The sequence below is a fragment of the Hylaeus anthracinus genome, unplaced genomic scaffold (assembly GCF_026225885.1).
Source record: "Hylaeus anthracinus isolate JK02 unplaced genomic scaffold, UHH_iyHylAnth1.0_haploid 4, whole genome shotgun sequence".
Taxonomy (NCBI): Eukaryota; Metazoa; Arthropoda; class Insecta; order Hymenoptera; family Colletidae; genus Hylaeus; species Hylaeus anthracinus.
The window spans coordinates 14663759-14684636 of NW_026535289.1; the positions used below are offsets into that span (position 1 = coordinate 14663759).

At 46.3% G+C, this 20878-nt stretch overlaps 2 protein-coding genes across 5 annotated transcripts in view; both read right to left on the reverse strand.

Annotated features, from left to right (window-relative positions):
* The window catches only part of LOC128895153 (serine/threonine-protein kinase N), a 36082-nt gene that overhangs the window by 3166 nt on the left and 12038 nt on the right, over positions 1–20878 (reverse strand). For 2 of the 4 annotated variants that reach the window (XM_054157474.1, XM_054157475.1), the window contains exons 4-17: positions 13129–13232; positions 10926–11133; positions 9254–9408; positions 3996–4247; positions 3757–3907; positions 3556–3643; positions 3102–3457; positions 2792–3030; positions 1901–2068; positions 1009–1326; positions 779–930; positions 497–716; positions 309–416; positions 86–226 (exon numbers count right to left, since the gene is read on the reverse strand). In XM_054157474.1, the coding sequence (XP_054013449.1) occupies positions 86–226; positions 309–416; positions 497–716; positions 779–930; positions 1009–1326; positions 1901–2068; positions 2792–3030; positions 3102–3457; positions 3556–3643; positions 3757–3907; positions 3996–4247; positions 9254–9408; positions 10926–11133; positions 13129–13232 (2660 nt within the window). Of the gene's footprint in view, positions 1–85; positions 227–308; positions 417–496; positions 717–778; positions 931–1008; positions 1327–1900; positions 2069–2791; positions 3031–3101; positions 3458–3555; positions 3644–3756; positions 3908–3995; positions 4248–9253; positions 9409–10925; positions 11134–11773; positions 11854–13128; positions 13233–20878 lie in introns of those variants that run through there. The other 2 variants (XM_054157477.1, XM_054157476.1) reach the window with 2 other exon arrangements.
* LOC128895157 (dentin sialophosphoprotein) lies at positions 4377–8772 on the reverse strand. Its single transcript, XM_054157485.1, has 2 exons — positions 6206–8772; positions 4377–6028 (listed from the first exon to the last, which is right to left on the reverse strand). The coding sequence occupies exons 1-2, from the start codon at positions 7028–7030 to the stop codon at positions 4676–4678; spliced, it is 2178 nt and encodes a 725-aa protein (XP_054013460.1). The 5' UTR covers positions 7031–8772; the 3' UTR covers positions 4377–4675.

The following is a 20878-nucleotide window of genomic DNA, read 5'->3' on the forward strand; positions in this document are numbered from 1 at the left end:
TAAAAATACGATGTACGGGTAGAAACGTATGCTTATAAAAATAGTATTAATTAATAGGGAAACGAAATAAAATACAAAGACTTACGATTACTGGAACGAACGGTGGTTTCACGCGTCTCAAGAGCAAATCATCCCAAGCTATATGTCTGAAGAATGCTTGTTTTTTAACATCCTCGGCATCCCTTTCACTGCTGCCCAATCTTCTATCGGGATTTTTCCTTAGCAACTAAGAGTAAATATAAATCATAAGCATTATTTGAATGACGCTTATCGCGATATTACATTGAAAAGGTAATAAAGATTTTTACCCTCCGCATTATTGCCACTGCTTCCAAAGAAAGAAATCGCGGGTAGCGAACTTCATCGTTTACAATGGAATCGAATACTTCTTCCTCGTCGTCACCGGGGAATGGTGACTAAACAAAATAAATATCAATTAATGTAAAGGTGTCACGTACATCTATGGTGTACATTTATCGAACTATAGCGAACCTACCTCGCCAACGAGCATTTCAAATATTAATACTCCGAGACCCCACCAATCCACAGCACGCGTATACGAGGTTTCGGTGAGAACCTCGGGTGCCAAGAATTCCGGTGTCCCGCAAAAAGTTCCTGTCCTATCTCCATATCCCATTCCTTCTTTACACAAGCCGAAATCTGCTATCTTTACGTAACCCTCCGTATCCAATAATAAATTGTCTAATTTCAAATCTCTGAAACGTGAATAGAATCGTTAACATCGTCTCGTTTTTAATAGGATTCCTCGCTTGCTTACCTGTAGATAATTCGACTCTCATGCAAGTATTGCAATCCCAAGACGACGCAGGCCGAGTAAAATACAGCTCGTGGTTCTCCGAAAACATCTGCGTGTATGTGCATCATAAGATCACCGCCAGCTGCGTACTCCATTACGAAGCACACGTGCGCCTACGAGGAACAATGCTTTTATTTTCAGATGCCTCGAAGAATGCGTGAACTTCGAACGTGGTTTGCAACGATTTGTACCTCGGTTTGGAAACAAGCAAAGAGGTTCACGAGGAAAGGATGACGAGTAGCGTTGGCCACTTCGAATATTCGTTTCTCTGAGAGCAACGACTCCACTTCGTCTCTCGCTATTATGTCCCCCTTCTTCAGCGCCTTGATCGCGAAATATTCTCCTGTGTTTCTGTACTGCGACAGAATTACTTTACCGAAATGACCACGGCCAAGAACAGAGAGTAACCTAAAATTATCTATAGTCATTCCAGTAAGTTGCGAATGCCGTCTGGACTCGTAGGCACTGTCCCTGTATTGAGAAGGCTTAGTCGGAATTTCGTACACGACCTAAAATCGTGAAAACAGTTTTCTTAAAATCACGCATTTATCCAAATGTACATATATACATAAACATTCCTTATTTAGGGATTAATTGATAGTATTAAGTGTTGTTATTTAATCCACATCGGATATATGTTAGCCGTAGTTACGAAAGATGAAGTAAACCTTAAGTTTTAATACAATGTGTACGTTATTAGCGTACGTGTCGGGTAAAGTTTACACCTGCGCTTAGAATTTGCACAGTATGTACAAATATTCTTAGTAATCGTTGACAGTGTACCTACAGGTGTTTTGCGATGTTAGAAGCAAGATATATATGTGTGACGTTACACAATATACATACAGTGTTAAAAGCATTTGTACAAAATAGATACACACGAGCATGCGAGAGTTTGGGTAATGTGCACCATTATACATATATATATATAAAAAAAAGACCTATTAAAGTGGTAAAATTAGCGACAGTTTGTTATCTCGATAGAACGAGTTACGGTAGATTTAAATAATTTCTAATATGTGAGTAATACAAGGAGTAAGATACATAAAAGAAATTAGAGCTGCGTGTAAAGGAGGTATCTACCTCGTCTTCAGGAAACTCGACGACGGGTTGGGGCGAGGGTGTGCGTGGAGAGGGTGGTGCGATCAGCACGGGACGAGGCTCTGTAACGAGAGGCCTCAAATTTGCACCCTGAGACCCCCCCTTTTCTTCGTTGTGCAGGAAATCAAACTCCCTTAATGCACTCTGTAACTACATTACTATCTGCTTAACTCCAGAAACTATCTTAAGTTGCAGTACTTTGAACTGCTCTTCACCGAGTTCGATATTTAATATCAACATTTCAAGAATAAATCGTTAAAACTATCGAAGGGAGTTTGTTATATTCGAAAGAACGTTGCACATTTTACGGAGACAGCTATGCATGAAAGAAGCCAAAAAGAATTAAAAATCGTGACAACCGAACTTAAAAAAATGTAAATAAAAGTTTGTACGCGTTTAAGCATCTAGCAGTTTGCCGTACACTATAAATAGCATTCTAAAGTTTCCAAAGTACCTAGACAAAAATAGTATACTCGTAGTACTTTCGAAGCGGTAAGTGTGAATCACTAATATACGTCGCGCAGGTGAAAGTATATAATACGTACTATCATGCCTTGCCAAATACGTATCGCTATATACAAACGTTAGAAATTATATGGAATCAAGTGGATATAATATGTACTCAATGCATGTATTCTACATGGATTCGACCCATAACCAGTGTACCAAACCCTGAACCTTTCGAGTAACACAAAATACTAGGAAACTTTTTAACACTTTCGCGACAAAATGTATAACTGAAAAATCGTTAAAAGATAAAAAAAAAAAAAAAAAAAACCACAATGTACTTGTTTACAGCTATTATACAATAATTTAAACGGTGACTATAATTTCTTTTAAAGTAAGAAATATCGACAATTTGATACAACTTACTTCTTGATCTAATTTCGGAGGTGGTGGCGGTGCTGGCAATGAGAGCTTCTTGGTGACTGTAGGTGGTGGGGGTGGAGGATGTTCCGGGGGACGTGGCAGTGTAGGACTACTACTCGAGGCCGATAATCCCAGAGGTCGTGCCCCTCCCAAACCCCCTTTATCTGGATCAGGCAATTCCCCAGGTGTCTCAGGCTTATCCTCCATCGAGCTATCGAAAACTAGCTGCAAAGGTTGCGGTCCTGAAACACGGAAACTAGCATCACGTTCGTATACTAATTTATTAGCGACACGACAGAGAATATATAGCTACCTGATGGCGGACTTTCCGAATTTCTCGTATTGTGTAACGAAGGGGCTGATCGTTTCAGAAGTCGGCCCCATGTAGCAACGTTAATGTTCATTTGATTGGCTCTCGGGAAATTTTTCACTTGTTGCTTGAAAATCTTGCGTTGCCGTTGCAATTTAGGCTTTCTCGAAATCATGGGATTCAAGAATTTGATCTCGGCGAAAAGGAGGCCCTGCGGCTCTAACTGAAGCGCCATTCCATGTCTCACGTCGTCGATGAACTCCTCTAAACGTAGAAACTTGACGGCGCAAAGAGATCTCCAATCCTTCCAGTAAATGCCTATTTCGAGTTCCCTTGATTTATCTAGTTCGATGGAAAACCTAGGGAAACGATACATTAGTGCGAATTGACATACTTAAAATATCTCTAAGTCTGAGCGTATGCGTGTTACGATAAGACGCATGCAATCAAAATGTACCTTTGATCCCAAGCCTGCTGGGAACACGGTCGCCAACTTGTTTGCGCTACTGTTTGGTTGTCCAATTTAATAACCGCCATAATATCATCTGCAACAAATCCAAAGATTAGTACATCGTCGAAGATTACGGACGGTGTTTACGTTTCACCGAAATTTTCTTTATCTCGATTCATGATGCCCTCCTCTTGAACGGACACTTACTACTCGTTTCATCCTTAACGCTGTACGATTTGCTCGAACTACGTCCCGTGACTCCCTTGACGAAACTACGTAAATCTGGACTCGCTGGGTGCTCTCTTCTTGTACGCCCAGGTATTTCTTCCGCCAAGTCTTGGCATCCCATTAGTCTAACCTAGAGTCAGGATTACACGTGTTGAGACATATTATTCAGATGACAAAGAAATCTATCCAGTTACATCTACATAGAGTTGATCTCTTACCTCCAACTGTCCAGTAACAGCTGCACACCTGGATACCGAAGCAGGCACGGTAGCCCTACCTTCCAACGGACCACGAAATGGTTGCAGCGACGTGTAAGTCACGGGAACTGGGCTAGCCGATTGCACGCTAGCTAATTCTCTCTTTAATTGAGCAGCTGTGCCGCTGTCAGGAGGTAACTCCTGCCTTCTAAGTTCAAGGGATAATCTCAATAAGTCCAGTTTCCTACTCGATTCTGCAAGGCTTGCCTGAGCCTAAATTAATTAAGAATCGATTATAGAAAGATGCATCGGGCGAGTGTTTACAAAGGTAGACGCAGCTGACGTTCATAATGAAATGCCGCATATTTATGTAGATGCAGAGAACAAATAAAACGCTATAAATATCACAATCAATATTTATTAACAGCATGAACAGCATAAATAATCGTGTGTATCCGCTAGTTTAAATAAATGCTCGACAGTCAGCAGAATGTTTCGGCGAATTTTATTCCTGTCATAAATAAAAAAGAAAAGAAAACTACGATTATGGAATACGTATGGCATCATGATCAATAAATATAATTTAAACACACGCGTCACGTATTATACAACACAACCTTACGCAACGATAATTCATTTTAACGCAATTCTCTCGCAAAGCAGGAATACTACGATATTTAAAGCGGTCCTTGGAAACCGTCTCACGATTTACAGTTTCTCGGTATAGGACGAACGATTTTCCTCTCGGTGTGCAACCGAAAGCCGGTTTGTCGCTCGAATTCGCTTATAGAGCTGGATCGTTCCCGCGAGTTCAGTTCTTCGAAGTGTCTTCGGCAATGCTCGCAGGAACACGACGGATTCTTGGCAGGTCCTACGTGGTGGCCTGGTTTGCGAAACGCGTTCACCACCGCACCGAATATCGAAGCCTTTATGATATGATCTGTTCTCTCACCCTGAGGGGTCATGAACGGCGAGGTAACGCGCGACGGAACTTTCGAAGGGCGAGGGGATGGGCTGTTGGAACCGAAAGGTCCGACTTGTTCGCGTAGAGCGTAATGAGGAATACGATCGCTCCTGGCCGTAGAGTCGGACCGATCCACCTGTGAATCCCTCCGCAGAGGTTCCGCTTCCTTCGCCTCTATTACATTTCTTTCTACAGACTCGACCGTGCTTCTGCTCGACCGTCGAACGGTCGAGGTTTTCTTAACCATCATCTGACTTTCCTCGCTGGACACGAAACTCCAACCGACCGTGCCGCTTTCGTCGGTGTCCTCGCCGCTGTCCGCCGACGACCAGCCCTCCTCGTGCTTCTCTAGACGGTCCCTAATTTTCCTATTCCGTAGCATGTATCTGCGTTCTATTTGCGGCGATCGCCAGCTCCTGTTCCCCCCCGTCTCCGACTTGGACCAGATCTCCTCCATTCTTCGTATCCGTTCGCGATCGCTGGAACTGGCGTACTCGAAGCTGTCGCACGGAGTCAGGCCCGTGCCGGTGTTCAGCAGCGACTCGATGTCGGAGAACGTGTCCTTCGAGGAAGTGGCTACCGCCGAGTCGTAGTCAAAGGGGACACCGGCGTTCGAGGAAGCCGCTGACCAGGGCACGGAATCGGGATCGCGAAGAGCGCTGTAAGAGCTGAAGGGCGAAGGATAGAGGGAGCTGAGGACGTCGTCGCTGTCGTAACCCTTGGAGCTGGTCAACGAGGGCATCCTCAACGGTGGGTGCTTGAAACTGTCGCATCGTCGTTCCGTCGCGCGCTTCAGGAAAGCTTTGTCGTCCAGAAATCCTCGTGGTAGCGCATCGACAGGTGCTTCCGTGTGGGTCACTCTTAGATCTGGATTCTCGAAAACGGTCAACGGGGTGTCGCATTCGTTCTCGGTGGACGAATCCGTGTTGTCCTCGTCGTCGTCCTCGGTGCCCGTGCAGTACACGTCGATGTGCACGGTGCGCGACTTCCGTTTCCCGCTGTCGTCCTTCGTCGAGGAGTCGGACTTGTCCGATTCGACTGAAGGTCCGATGCTCGTGGTCTCGGATGCTGTTGGCGATTGACTCTCTTGCTGAAACGAAATCGGGGGAATTGTAGCGATCTGGGGGTAGTTGCGGAGGATGTCGAAGAGGTAATTATAGTATAGAGTAAAATTATGATGAATATCTTGTTAAGGGATAATATACAGGGTGTCCCAGTTTGTTAGTAAAAGTAAAGGTATTTCTGGCAAGCGACAGAATCAACTCACCTTCTTCTTCTTCTTCTGCTCGTCCAAATGATAGAGACCGGTAGCCGCTTTCCTCCTAACTTTGCTCTTGCTGAAGGCCACCGAGGATTCCTTGGACTCTATATCCGTGGTTTGGGATGAGGCGTCCTTGCTGATGGTGGTCTTGGTGGTAACCTTGTCCTTGCTACTGAATTGCGTGGCGAACAGGCTGGACGTCTCCTCTGCCCCTTCCTCGCTCGCTTCCGGCACGGTGCTGAACTGGTGACGCGAGAATACGTGCTGATGCGACGAGTGGTGACGCCAAGAGTGATCGCAGGCATGTTTGCCGGGTTCCGTGGTTGTTCTGCTGGCGGCGTCTTTCTTGGAGCCGTCCGTGGTGTCGACGGCGGACAGGAAGATGCTGCAGGTGCTCTTGCATCGTCGACTGTACTGCTGGGACGGACGGCGAGAGGGTAAGCTCGAGTAGGAGTGCGGCGAGAACCGTTCGCTGTTGTACCCGGACTCGTCGTTCCCCGACGATCCCGACCTAGGGAACGTGAACGATCCCGGAGGTGGTCCCGGAGGTGGTCTCGGAGGTGGCGTCGACGTGAACAGTATGTTCCCTCGCTGGAAACCGTACGAACCCGGCGGAGGGGACGGAACAGGCGTGGGAGGGGTCGACGGAGACTGACTGGTGTTCCATCGATAGATCATGCGAACGCCTCCCGAATCCGTCACCGTGGACGATACGTCTACAGGCGTCTGTCCGGACTCGGAGGTGGTCGGAGAGCTATGGCGAATGGTGACCTCTGCGCGCACCAACCACGGTGGCTGCGCGTTGTTCGAGTCGTCCTGGCGTCCGTACATGTCGCGTCTTTTTCTTCAGCCTTCTCCACGCTGTTATCCACCGCAAAACATGATCGGCCCGAGCGTTTAGTCGATCGGGCAAACTTTTCACCTCCGTTGCGATGAGAATTGGACGACGTGCGACGTTCGTTCTCTGGCACATGGATTCAACGTCGGTTCCTTCGATAATCACTCCGGAACTCGTTGGCTATCCTTCTCTAAATTCGATTAGTTTATCGTTCTTTTAAGTTTGCTTTGTTTGAAAACGCAGCCAAGTCCTTGCCTCAAAAGTCTTCTATAATTTAATCGATTTACTCTCTAAGGCTTCATGCTCGAATCTTTCTCTCGCTACCAGTTTCAGGCTTCCTTTTCCTCTACCCACTATTTTAAATCTCTCCTAGATTCGACAAATTCCTTCGCTGTTTTATTTCCTTCCTTTCCTCGTAGTAGTAAACGTTCGTCTTCTCGTTCGCGGCAACATCCTTTACGTTCAGTTTACGCGACGCTCTTTTCCGTTTCTCTTCCCTTTCTCTGTTCTCTCATTCGTTCTCCTACGATCCTCGACTAAATCAAATAGAACGTTCGGTAAAAGTTTTCGTGGCGCGGTTCACGAACTCGCCCGTTATACATAGTTGTTCACAGAAAGACGGTAATTCCGTGATACTGCGTCTTCGTGATCTATTTTCAGAGCCCCCGTTACCGTGTTCGAGCGGTTTCGCCTTGTATCGTGTCGATATTACGTATCGAGATTGTAAAAACGGATCCCCCGGTGCACGGATCCGAATTCCCGAATATACCCCGGACCGCTGACACGTTTCCTTTTTCGTATTTTTTCCACGCGACGTCGGTCGGTGAAGCCGAGTCATAATATTTACATTTATTGCGGGCGCATCAGCGAATTTCGAGCGTCGGTGTCTCGTTGCTGCCGCCCGTGCCTCTACGCGAGGTGACAAACCATACGTCGGACCGGGGTATAATTAGCGCAAATATAAATTTGGAGCAATGCACGGTCGGGACCAAATATACCTGGAACCAGATGATACTTCGAACGAGGCAGCGTTTCCTTCTACCGGCAGACGCCCACGCGTCGACCGTCGAAAAATTAATAATACTATTCGGTCGACCAGTCTAAATAAATGCACGATTCTCCTGTCTTATCGGCAGCTCAAAAAGGCCATCTTCTCTTGGAACGCGCAGCATCCTCTATTTTGGTCCGTCGGCTTCCGTTTCAGTAAATTCAATGATTTTCACGGAAACGTTGGTTCGACGATCACGAGCGTATCCACAGGTGTTGCACTCTCGATGGCGAGAGGGACGTCGGTCTCCTCGGAGCGAAGAGGACGTCAACGACTCTGGGCGGAATCGAGAGTCGGTGTCTCGGAGATTCAGGTCATAGTTCCGGTCGAGCGAATTATCCTTGAGCGTGGACGTCACCAGGGATGTCCTCCGGTCGGGCACACGCGTTTCCCGAGCTGTCCGTTCGCGGTTGATTGGCACGCATGTCGTTGGTTTATCGCGTTGCTTACGACTGGGTTGTGCCAGCTCCCCTCGAGAGGTGGTAACTAAGCGCGACCCGAAAAGGCGTCATAGAAGACGAACGGGGTGGCGGGGATTAGACGGTGCTATTTCGAGAACGGTGCGTGGACGCCAGCGTCGCCTCGGCTCGACGTCGACGACGCTCGCGCGTACGAACCGATATCGTTCTGCCCACCCGGTGCGTGAATCTGATCGTGAGATACGACGTTCCGCTTATGGGGTGACATCACTCTACATATATCTTAAACATACCTTTGTAACGTACATTACACGTACTCGTAAAATGAGCGTGACAACAAAATCACCCGCTTTCTTAAATATTAAAAATCGATACGTGACACTCTGAGTTAATTCTATACCGCGAGCATAGAATTCATCGATATACACGCGGGGACGTTTAAACGTCCCACGTCCAAGGTTTCTCGCGCGAACGAAGAATGGTCTTCGCGATCGAAGCGAATGACGCGTTACGGTTATCGACTTCGGAATGAGATTTTCTAGATATAAAACGGTAGCAATGAATTTCACCGCGTGAAAGACGCGCTCGAGTACGTCGCACAATAGTGACACGGTCACAATACGTGTCCGTTGATAATGCGGCATGAATGACACCGTTTCGACGTGTATCATCATCGCGAGTATAGAAGCTTTCCATTATTGAACGTCAGCTGTTATATCGGACTTTATCGAGCAGGAAATGAAACATACCTCCGTTAAGGCCTTCTTATCAGCGACTTTGGCACTTTGTAGAAGACGTATCACGTTCTTAGCCCCTTCTACGACGGCAGCTTCGATTCGCAGGCGATGTCTCAGCTCCTCCACCCTTTCCTCCAGCGCGAGCTCCAGACTAGGCTCGTACCTGTCTGCAATCAGAATCGGTGACGTTATCGACCGCGCTCCGATCGAGATCCCTTTTCGAAAAGGTCGGAGACTACGTTTACAAAAGGTTTTTGTGTCGCGTCTTTCCTCGATATTCGTCGGGTCCATTTTATTCGACAACGCTGCATCGACAGAACCGATTAAAACGTACATAAATGCTTCGATTAAATTCGCAGATAGAGGTAGCTCGCTCGCTATTGTCGAGCCCTGTCCAATATCAATTACAAAGCGAGCAGTCTCGTTGCTTTCGAAACAGGCCACGTTCTATCCATTCGATGGCTTACGCGATGACGAGAATGTCGCTTCATATCGGCCGGAGAGGGTTTCTTTCGCAGGGCAAAAGAATCGAAAGCACATAGAGATACGGGGTGAATTACGAACCTTGGATCGTAGATGACACACTAAAATACGACTGGGATCGTTTCGCATCTACATCGAAATTGCGAGATTGTTTTTACGTCACGCGAGACCGCCGGTGTCCTCGTCGCTTGCGCAGCAATTGCAGGCGAGAGGAAAACGATAACGGTAGATTTTTACAGTCGAAGAGATGCGTTCGTACAATATGGAGCGTCCACGTATTTCCACGTTCCGAATGATACGTATGGGGTCTGTGCGTAAGCTTATCCCGTTTTATTTTTAACCCGTTCACTGTCAGACCGATACCCGTGACAATTGGAAGCTACGTAATCCTTATTGTAACAACTATCTACGACTAGAGTTGCAATTAAAATACGATAGCTATTTTCCTGCGTAATATCAGACACATTTTCTCGACTCAACCAACTCGAAAAAGTTCATCCTAAACCTAAGATTACTCGTACTTGTTCGTGTCTTTGCGTTTTAGCCGCAATTATCTCGTAAATTCGAGCAAACAGAGTCCAATATTTATTCGCGACATTACTTCTCAATGACGCCCGATGAGTTTCTGCCGAACATAAAGTGCAAGCAGAAGGTAATTACGCGGAGGCGAGACGTTCCTTTATCGCGCCGGTAACATTAACGCGGGAATTATTAACGTGCACAGAACTACACGACCGCGGGAGAAAAAATTGTCCATCCTCGGGGAAGCTACTATATTTCCAAATGTCCTCCCGTAACTTCCATCGAATCGCTATAGTACCACGCGAACGGGCTGTGGTCTATATTTCAGCGGCTACCGCAGCGTAATGCACCTGAACGCGCCGTGGCATGAATCACGGCAACGTATCAGAGGTAAATAGCGACGGGGGGACATTAATTGCCGATAATTATGTTCTCCGAGTGACTAATTCCTGATCCATGCTGCGCTGAGCTGCAATAACCGCTCAGGTATAGGTACAGGTGAGGGATAACGTTGGTAATTTTCATTTTCTTCGACGATACTAAACGGAACAAGTACTGCTGCTAATTAAAACCGAATCGAGACTCGAAATAAAACTGATCGGAGAACTCTGTATACGGACATATTTGCTCTCTTTTCGCTTGGTTCGAGCGCAATCTCGAATCTTCCCAACTTTTCTACCTTTATTGCTAGTTGTCTCGCCATTCGGTGGCGGTGCGTCGCCTCGTGCGTGTTGCTGTTGACGCGCTTGCCGCACTTTCACTATCCGCATGCGTAGGTACTCGATTTTCGCCCGAGAATCGTCCAACATTTGTTGCGCCTCCTGCAGCAGCTTCTTGTCCCTTCCGCTCGTCAAGCTCTGTATCATGTTCTCGGCACCCTGCTTCACCTGCAGCGCGAACAGAAAAAACAAATTGTCAGCGGAGGGAAAAATATCCAGAGATGGGAAAATTTCTTGGCTTTGGGGAAATTTTGCTTTGGAAACGAAACGTTGCTCTTTCCTTTCTAGCTACACTCTACAGGTTGTCCCGAAAATGTTGGTTCCTTGAATGGGGTGGTCCGGGGAGTGATTTGAAACAACTTTTTCCTTTGCGAAAATGTCGTCCGAGGCTTCGTTATGGAGATATTAAAAGAAAACTCTAGCGCGTACTCTATTCTACTCGCGCTCTGATTGGTCGGGATTTTCCGTTAATATCTCCTTAACGAAGCCTCGGACATTTTCACTAAAGAAAAAGTTGTTTCAAATCACCCCCCGTACCACCCCATTCAAGGAACTAACACTTTTAGGATACCGTTGTACTGCCGTTATACCTCCAGGAGGAACCAGAAATCGAACAGTTAGCGATAGGCGTAGGTTATTTGAATCGCTGGATATTTAATCGAGCTCGAATTCGATATTTTATTCGATTTCTAGAAACCGAACAATGTTCCGGGTATGGGTCACACTCGTCGTCAAGTTTCACTTCTCAAATAAAATACTTCTAAAATATGTACAACTATCTCGAATGGCTAATCCCACGGGAATTCACCTTTTTCAAGGAAAATTTCGGCATTTTTGCTGCTCACCGGGCAATGCTTGGCACACGACTACGCGTTTCGGAAACATTGTAGGTATTCACCAGCTCGATAGCTAAACCGATTATGCGCTGAAACGTATCGCACAATATGACGTAAAGATGCGATTTCGCCCCGATACGGATCGCGTTAACTATCGACAATTCGTCGACGTGTACGAACTGGCGCGGCGCCAGGATCGATGGCGAACGGCTGTTCGATCTCTTCGTGGAAACGTTGGGAATCCTTTTCTTTGATTAACCCTTTCGGTACGGAGGAGGTCGCCGCGGTTATACAATCATGGTACGGGGAGCTTTTCCACGAGAGTGGTTTGCACCGTATGCGAAAACGCATACAATTTTTTAACGCATACTATAGAAAGTAATCATACTCGTCTCGTGGATCCCGCTAATAGGCGACCGGTAGTGCCGAAAGGGTTAAACGATAATTCTCTTACCGATCAAAATGATTTACCGATGGAAGAAACGAACATAGATTCCCATAAGTTTCGAAGTTCGATACGTACGGTAAGAGAAGGTTACTTCGAAGGGAAGGGGCTCGTTTAATTGAATTCGGTCGGATTGATGTCACGGGTGAACTCGCGAAGCAAGTTCAAAGCTTGCTACTTCGATTAGTTTAAATCATCGTGTGACGAAACGGAGAAGCTATCTTTAGTGGAAAGAAAAATACCGACGATTCACTGCTGACTCATCCAGGGACGAACAAGAGCTGTTGCTGTCTCTCGGGTAATCGCACGCGAATTGCGGACCGATTATTGCGGAGCTACCGCGTTCGTCATTCCGTGGGATATTACGGCGTACACGTACGGATGCAAACAAGTGAAACGACGAAACTACAATGGAGTTCGCACCTCCGCGTATGCGCCAACGTATTATCGTCTCACTCGGAACGGGGTAGCCCAATCGTCGATGTAACATCTACAACTTTGATGCAAGAAAGCTTTGCTTGTTCAACGACGAACAGAGTTAAGCCGTGTTTCCATTGCTAATCGAATCACAGAAAATTACTGAAGTTGAAAGACAGAGTCGAATCGACAATAAGTTCGTTCGCCGACGTATAATTAAAGGGAGGACGCCGCGACCAAAACTAGATACCAATAGTTATCGAGACAAAATTTTGAAACTTTGTACCTTTATGTAGTTTTTAACGCTGAACTCAAACATGCGAACACAACGTTTCAAAATTTCGTCTGAATAATTACTGGTAGCCAATTTCGGTCGCGGCACCCTTCTTTTAAATACAGATAGCGAGTCCGTGCTGGCATCTCATTTTTCGTCCGTTGCATTTCTTTTCGATAAACTACGTCTACCTTGAGTTCGATATTGAGCTGCTTCTCCAAGGACAAAAGACGAAGATCCGTGAATAGACCCTCCTGACTCGGCGACGACGGCCCCATCGGTGACAGAGGCGTGTCTGAAACGAAAATAGTCGTTGAAAATAAAAAAAGCCGCCTCTTGATCCAATCCGGCATAGTTTGATCGCGAAAAAATCGTTCGATTGTATTTTCATCGGATTTTTCAAACGACGGTGCGCGTTGGTACAAGCGCGAGTTCAGCCTTTATCGAACAAAAATCTACCAATCTCGCAGCGGTCTGTAATCATTGTTTTCGTAATTATGTTTCTTCTCAAAATAAATATACATTTACGAATCGAGTTGAGGAGCCTTTGGTATCGTTTGAAATTTTATAATTTTATAAATTTGTTTTTATATGAATTGTCTGAGACTAGTTCGCATCATCGTAGCACCGTCAGCGCGAAGCGACGCCGATAAAGGAGACAAGGCGGACACTTTTGTCCACGAAAACCTGAACATTAAGTTGAAATATTGTTTAGATTGTACGTCTCGGCACGGCGTGGGCGTTAGTTCGCGTAAGCACGTCTCGTTACATCCGAGAGTTTCAAGTGTCCAATAGTGAAATCGTAAAGTACTCGAATCCCACTTCCTGTAACCCACTAGAGATATCGCAGAGTCTAGAGGCTCCCACGTGTTTAATGTACCTCGCCGAGCATAATATAAGCGTAGAAAGAGTGCTGCTCTTCTTTGTGTCCCGTATACACCGTTACCCGCGAATTTCCCATCGCCACTTTTCGCTCGGTTGGCAACGATGTTTCGAACGTGCTGGTTACCACGAGTCAGGGATAACCAAGATTTCTGTTGGAGAGCTAGGAAACAACACGCGTATACATACGCACGCGAAAGACATAATTCATGGGACTACGGTAGCGATCGATGGGCAGACCGTTACGAGCTACCGAACAGAAACATCGTGTATCGTTATTCCCGACCTCGGCAGAAATAAAGAAATCGCGAGAGTTGACGATCCGTGGTATTCCCACAACACGTTATAACAACTACGTTCTGATAACGGATAAAATCGGCGTGCATTCGTTTGTTCTCCGATCGAATAGTTTGGGAAAAAACGTGACGCTACATCCGGCTTCAGGAAATACAAACGACCGTCTCTCTTATACAACATGTAATAGTTCTAGAATCCAATCTCGTTGGCATCGAAAAATTAATGCGACGGTTGCTCGCGCGAGATTCCCTTTGAGTTTAATAAATGCGTGCTCGAGGGAAACGCGTGATTTACACGACGCGAGAACGCGAGGAGCCTTGCGCGAACGCGATTAAAACCGACCGCGGTTCATAAATCCCGACTTCGAGGCGTTGTATTTAATGTTTATCGTTTATGGCGTAATTAAACGGGCGTAAATTAAGGCTGCGCTCTATGAAATCACGGGCCTGTCTTATTTACATGAAACGGCGATATCGCTGTTACAATAAATTCTTTTTAGACGTGGCGACCGAGGTCTTATTTAAATCCCGTGTGTATCGATACACCGCTCTTCCATAGTTCGCATTTTACAAAATAATTCTCCTTTTCCTTCCCGCCTCCTAAGACTTCGTAAACCTAGGCGTCAGCGATCGACGTAGATACGATAGAACGCAGAAACGACGATCCGAAAGTAGACCGCGCGAACGCGCCGCGGGAACCTTCTGAAACACTAGTGTCAGAATTATAAGTACAGCTTCCGGGCGAGCCGGAACACCGAACAATTACAGCAATCAATTCCACTTGCGTAATTATATCGACGTTGTTTGCGAAACGTACGCGGCTACCGTTTTGATACGGCGGGGCACGCCCCGATACCTTTTTTTCATCGCGGACACACGCTCGATATTACCTATACGCGCCGCGTGCGGCGTACGCGGATTTCCTGTGCACCGAGCGACGTATGCTTTCGAACACCGTCGAAACCCTCGATCCCCTCGTTTGCGTGATCGGCAAGTCTATACATCGCGAACTTCCGAGCGAACGAGATGGATGGAAACGACAACGATTGGTTTCGAGAACTTGCGAGTTTTCGGAGCGTGGAATCGACCCACGATTCTATGAAATGCGACGAGATTCGTTTATCGGTGGTGCGATATCGCGTTACTTTGCACTCTGGGTTTTTCCTGTTCGAATACACGGCGAAGTCTCCGTGAATGCGCAGAAACCATCTCCAGCATTCAGTCCCGGAAACTTTACCGTATTTCGAATAATACAAATTTTAAATTGGACGCGCGCGGTTTCCTCGGTCGAAGCTGCCCGACGAAATTTCTTTGGGAGCTCGGCGGACCGCGAAGGCCCCACGAAATGATTTATCGTCGGTAAGCGCGACGGTTTATCCATCCGTACGAAAAACAACGGTAATGACGCGAGCGCAACGTGCGCGCATGACCGCCGACAAAGCGACGCGTAAGTAAGTGCACGCGCGACGCCTGTGCACGGACGACCGCACTTGCACCGTCGAGGTGCACACGCTTAGCCTGACATGTCCGAATAAGGCGAGCCACGGAGCGGGACAGAGAGAAAGAGAGGATATCGGCCATAGGAATGCATACGGGAGTACCATCGCCGTAATCGCCGCCGAGCACCACGAATTCAACGAGGACGGGTTCTAGACGACAAAAGAGAAGGCAGGAGCTTTTCGGTAAGTTATCCGGAACAATTACGGGTGTACGTCCTTTCCCTTTCTTTTGGGTCCTCTTCGGAGGATTTTAATCTCGTCGGGGACACTGGCACGCGTGCGTTACTTTCAGAGTTCTAGAAGTAGTCATTGGAAACGTAAACAAATATTTATAATGTAATTGTTTAACCTTTTTAGTAAGCCTTCCAGGACAACTACAGCACCTTCGAAAATACAGAAGACTTTAGCTGGATCGTTGGACGCGGATCAGCTCGATCGATTCAAGCACACAGGACACGTTCACCAGAAACGAGCACAGCGAAACGAGAAAACGTGAGATGGACAAGTACAATGCGCGGCGAACCATACAAAAGAAGGAACAATTTGCAAAAGACGAAACGTAGAGGAGTATCGCCACTGGAACTGGTTTGGCTCGACGAATTCAACCAAGGTCGCCACGTTCGCCAGGAAAGAGCGATCGGTTGGAGGAAGACTCGACGGCAGAGGCAGAAGGATATCTTGACGAATAGAGTATCTTTTTACATTTTTTTTTTTTTTTTTTTTTTTTTTTTTACAACTTGTCCGTTTCATCCGTGGTGCGGTAATTTTTCAAGAACGTTTATGCACCGAAAAGAGGATCGCTTCGAAGCCGAATGACCACAGGGTTCCACGGCAACTGAAACGAAACGAAATCGAATGGACGGTTCGCAAAGCAGGAGAAACGATTCGTGAAAAGAGAAACGGAACGGCGGGGACAATGCGGTATCGAGGAGTCCGCGAAACCATGTCATTAGCGCGGTACCAGAACACGTGCCCCATTATGTTCCGTTTCTGCGACCCGTGAGGGCGACGACAAAGGCTTTCCTTGTTTCCAGACTGCGAAACTCCACGCTCTCTCCCTCTGCACGCTTCCTCCTCGGTCCCATTACGCCCGAAAACAATGAATGGAATTATCGACGCGCTCCTGCACGCGCGCTTTCCAAAAAGAAACATGCAAAGCCTCCCTTTACCTGTAAGCTATCCTTCGCGCCGGGGTGCAACGGCGGGTGCATCCCCTCGAGACCGAGGCAAAACGGGACGAACATGCATCGACACCGAGCTCCCCGAGCGTGTATAATTTTCCGAGGCTTCGAAGGATCGGTTAGAACTCGGAAAGACGAAAGCGCGGAAAAAATTGGAATCGCACCGTTTCTAATTCTTATTCTGATTCCGAAAGAAATAACAGATTTAGCCTAAAAAGAATGTTGACGATTATTTGTACACGTTTGACAAGTTTGAACACGTTACATTATAAGATATCGTAATCGTCTCCATTTTTGTTTTGTTTTTCTTGTTTTTATTACATTGTACTTGATATCAAGGATAGATTGCCCGTAAATAAAGTATCATTATTATTAATCTGGCAGTCAATACGACAATAGGAGCCCACCAATGACAAACGGAGTTCTATTGTGAACGAACCGCGATCCCCTGGACTGCGTACGCAACATTTGCTTTCGAAACGACAAGGAAAATGTATACGCAGGATTTTGGAACGCGTTAACGAGCAGAAGCGTACCGCAACCGAAGGATTAATGGACGCCGCGGAAAACGGTATTCGAGGGAAATTAAAAATTTTAATCCGCGATGCCTAGAAGCTGTAACACGATTTCCTCTCCACTCGAGCGACTCTCGTCGTCCATTCGCGATCGAGGCGTCTCGAATAGAACCGTTCTCCTCGATTCACACACCGTAAACCGGGGAGCTAGACTTCCTACGGCATATATTAATACATGTAAGAAGTAATTGTTCCTGCCTCGCAAAAAGGGATGTAGCGCAGCCTGCAACATCCTTATTACGGGACTGATTAAAATAATTAACCGTGACTATACGGCAGAAGTTGAAATCGCGACGCGCACGCAGCCGAGCTTACCGATGAAATCTCCTATTAACGCGTTGATTGCCACGTGAATATTTCCGAACGTTTTCTTTTACGAGAATACAATTTCGTTCCGAGGCAATCGAAAGCTACGCAGTCGAGGAATGTTGTCAAAGTTCACGAGTGCCGATGTAAAAATATATTTAATCACGTCGAAGGTATTTTTGTACGGTGACGGGTGGAAATATTTTTCCCCGCGACACAAGGAAAGCCCTGACTCTGAAACGTCGATGAATCAATACGCAAAGCAACCGCAAGTGTTCAGTGACATTGTGACGTTCGTGTTATTAGCATGAGAGCTACCGTTCGCGGTTAGAAAAATAATTGCGACCGGTTCGATGGAAAGGCTCGCGTTGTAAAGTCTTTTTACCGGAATCCAAGGTTGCTTCATGTTTCGTTTTTTACTTCGATAATCATTTGGTCGGTTAATCGAACGTTTCACTTTCATCGAGGAGTTAATTGTATCAGATAGATAATCAGATATCAGATAGATTTCCTAGATAGACACGTGATCGCGAAAAAATGCAGGATACCATATCGTTCTGACCGTACGATGCAGGATGAATCGATCGCCACGTCTCTTTCTGATAAACAAACGTTTCGAACAAAGGTGCATCGGTATCGAGCCAAAGAATTTATCGACGCCGACGAACCTTCCAACGAGGCACCGTCAAATAGTTCCTTCAACCAGTATCGATAACGATGATGGAACTGGAGAGCGTATCGGCGAAATCTACGGGTAGTTTTCTCTCGTTGGGCGACCGTGGGCGTCGAGACGTGGCCTATAATAACGAGCAGAAGCTATAATACTCGCGAGCTGATACAGGTGCACGCGAGTTACAAGACTTTTGTAATTCGTGACTCACTGACGACTTATCGATCTCGGATTTTTATCGTATCACTCAACGACGACACGAACATACCTGGAATACGCGAATCCTTCGATCGTGCACATTGCCAGGAAATTCTTTACTCTCGCTCTTCTCTCTACTTCTGCTTTTCATTTTATTCATTTTATTCATTTTATTCATTTCACGAATTAATATTTACGAATTTCGGTGAAGTTACAAATATAAATACCACGATAATGTGGTTTGCAATATATCGTAAATAAAATATAACGACAGTAGAAAGTTTCGATAGTGTTAGCCTGGCAGTCGACGTGGTAATCAGAGATTTTTGGCGGACTAGAGCTCCGCTTGGGAAAAAATTGCGTAACTTCCGCCCCTGCGGCGAGTTCAGACGCGAGGCAAAAATAGGACGACGTTAAACGCAAACGTCGAAGGCACGCGAAACCGAGTCTGTGTGCGATCAAGTTTGCGCTGGCCTAGGTTTACAGGCCATCCAGTGAAAGGATAACAGACCGTGTGTGTGCTCCGCGATGCGAAGTTTTCCCAATGAAATGATAAATTCGTATAGACGATCCTTTTTTTCTCTCCTTTGTTTACTCCTCGTCTCCGAAGAGACTCCAGCTGGATATATTATCGCCTTTTCATTCTCTATGACTAATTCTCGAAATTACTTGCTTCTTTAATTAATACAAATCTACGATATCCATTTTATATCGATAAAAATAATGTCTCGATCAGAAATGCCGATATTAAATTTCCTTGAACCTTTTCGAACGATTTCCTCCATCGAAATTTTGCCAAGTGGATGGCCGAATTGAAAGCGCGACGATCATTGCGATCAGCCGGGACTCGAGCGACGCACATGGGTCGACGCGATTCGCGATACGAGACGAGAGAATTATGTAACGCGGTTGCGTTTATCTAGCGTCAGTTCGCGCGTTCGAACGAGCCACGTTGAGTAAGAGACGATAACGACCGAAAGAAAGACGCGCGTAGCCGGTGTCGATAAAATAAGAAAGTTTTACGAACCATATTTTCCAGCACGCGATACGTACCGGTATTTCTCGATTTTAATCGGAAACGAGTATCTTTGGCCGCGGAATGACTACTAGTCCGCGCGGTAAAGTGAAATTTATGAAGTTGCGAGGGATTCGATCGGGGCCCGTTATCGGATCGTATAAGAATTACTTTATGGGCTACAAATTGGAATCTGTGTTTATATCGTGTAAAATTGACTTCGTATGCGCTCGTTCCACGGGCTGTTTCACTGGCGTCATTTTTTATCAATCCTTGACGATGGAGTACGTATTCAAACACGATTACCATGTCGCGGAACAAAAGACGCGTATCTTTATTATCCCGAAACGTACGGTTGGTCGGTGACTGATCAAATAAACGTTGGCGCCAAGTATTGCCAGATTAGCCGTGATACACGTCGATCGAGTCAATTTTCGTGTTGGTGATTTGTATTTTTAATCGAAGACTATTCATTTTATTCTCAGATTCCCCGATCTATCGATTAATTTTTATCGTTTCCATAACGATAACTGGGACGCGCTGCTTCGATGAAACACTTTTCCGCTGCTCCTTTTAAGTCCACGCGTGAAGCAATTCACGAAGTCGATAAAAAAATGTCATTATCTAAACATGGAAAGAGGCTAACGTTTCCTGACATAACAATCGCTTCGCGTTATCCTCCCGTTAGTGGCTATATTTCTTCAGGTATTTCTTCAGGTATTTCTTCAGACGATAGCAATTGTTTCAATGTTGTACAAACTATAAACTGTCCGCCCCGAAAAATATGTACCATTTAGCTTTGGTTCTTCAACGTCACCTGTCCTTGGCGAATTTTCGACAGCGTACCCCGCGTTCTAAAACCGCGCAAGAGGAAAACCGCTGAACGAACCGTTATTTCGCTAAATACAGAGGCCTCGTGCACTGAGCAACGACATTATCGTAATTTCTCCAAGGCAGGATAAACGTAGAGGAGTCAGGGTGCAATCCATGCGTGTCGCGATATCTCTATTGCTAGCCACGGGATCATTAAATTTCTAAAGTTCCCGCGGGCCCCGCGAACTGTCGCAACACCTCGCCGACCACGGGGCCCAGGTAGTCCCTAAACAAGGAGACGGGAGTAGGGAGGGCCCGAGGGGCCCTTCCGATACACGACAGCACGGAATGCGAAAGCGTGGGTTCGGTTCAGGCTGAAACGCGATCTCGATACACATCGAAGGCGGTTGGCCAGACTGCCGCCGGCTAAATAAGCAACGGTACCGTAACCAACGATGGGCAAAACCCTTGGGTTTGAATAAATCTCAAGTTTGCTGTTACGTTTG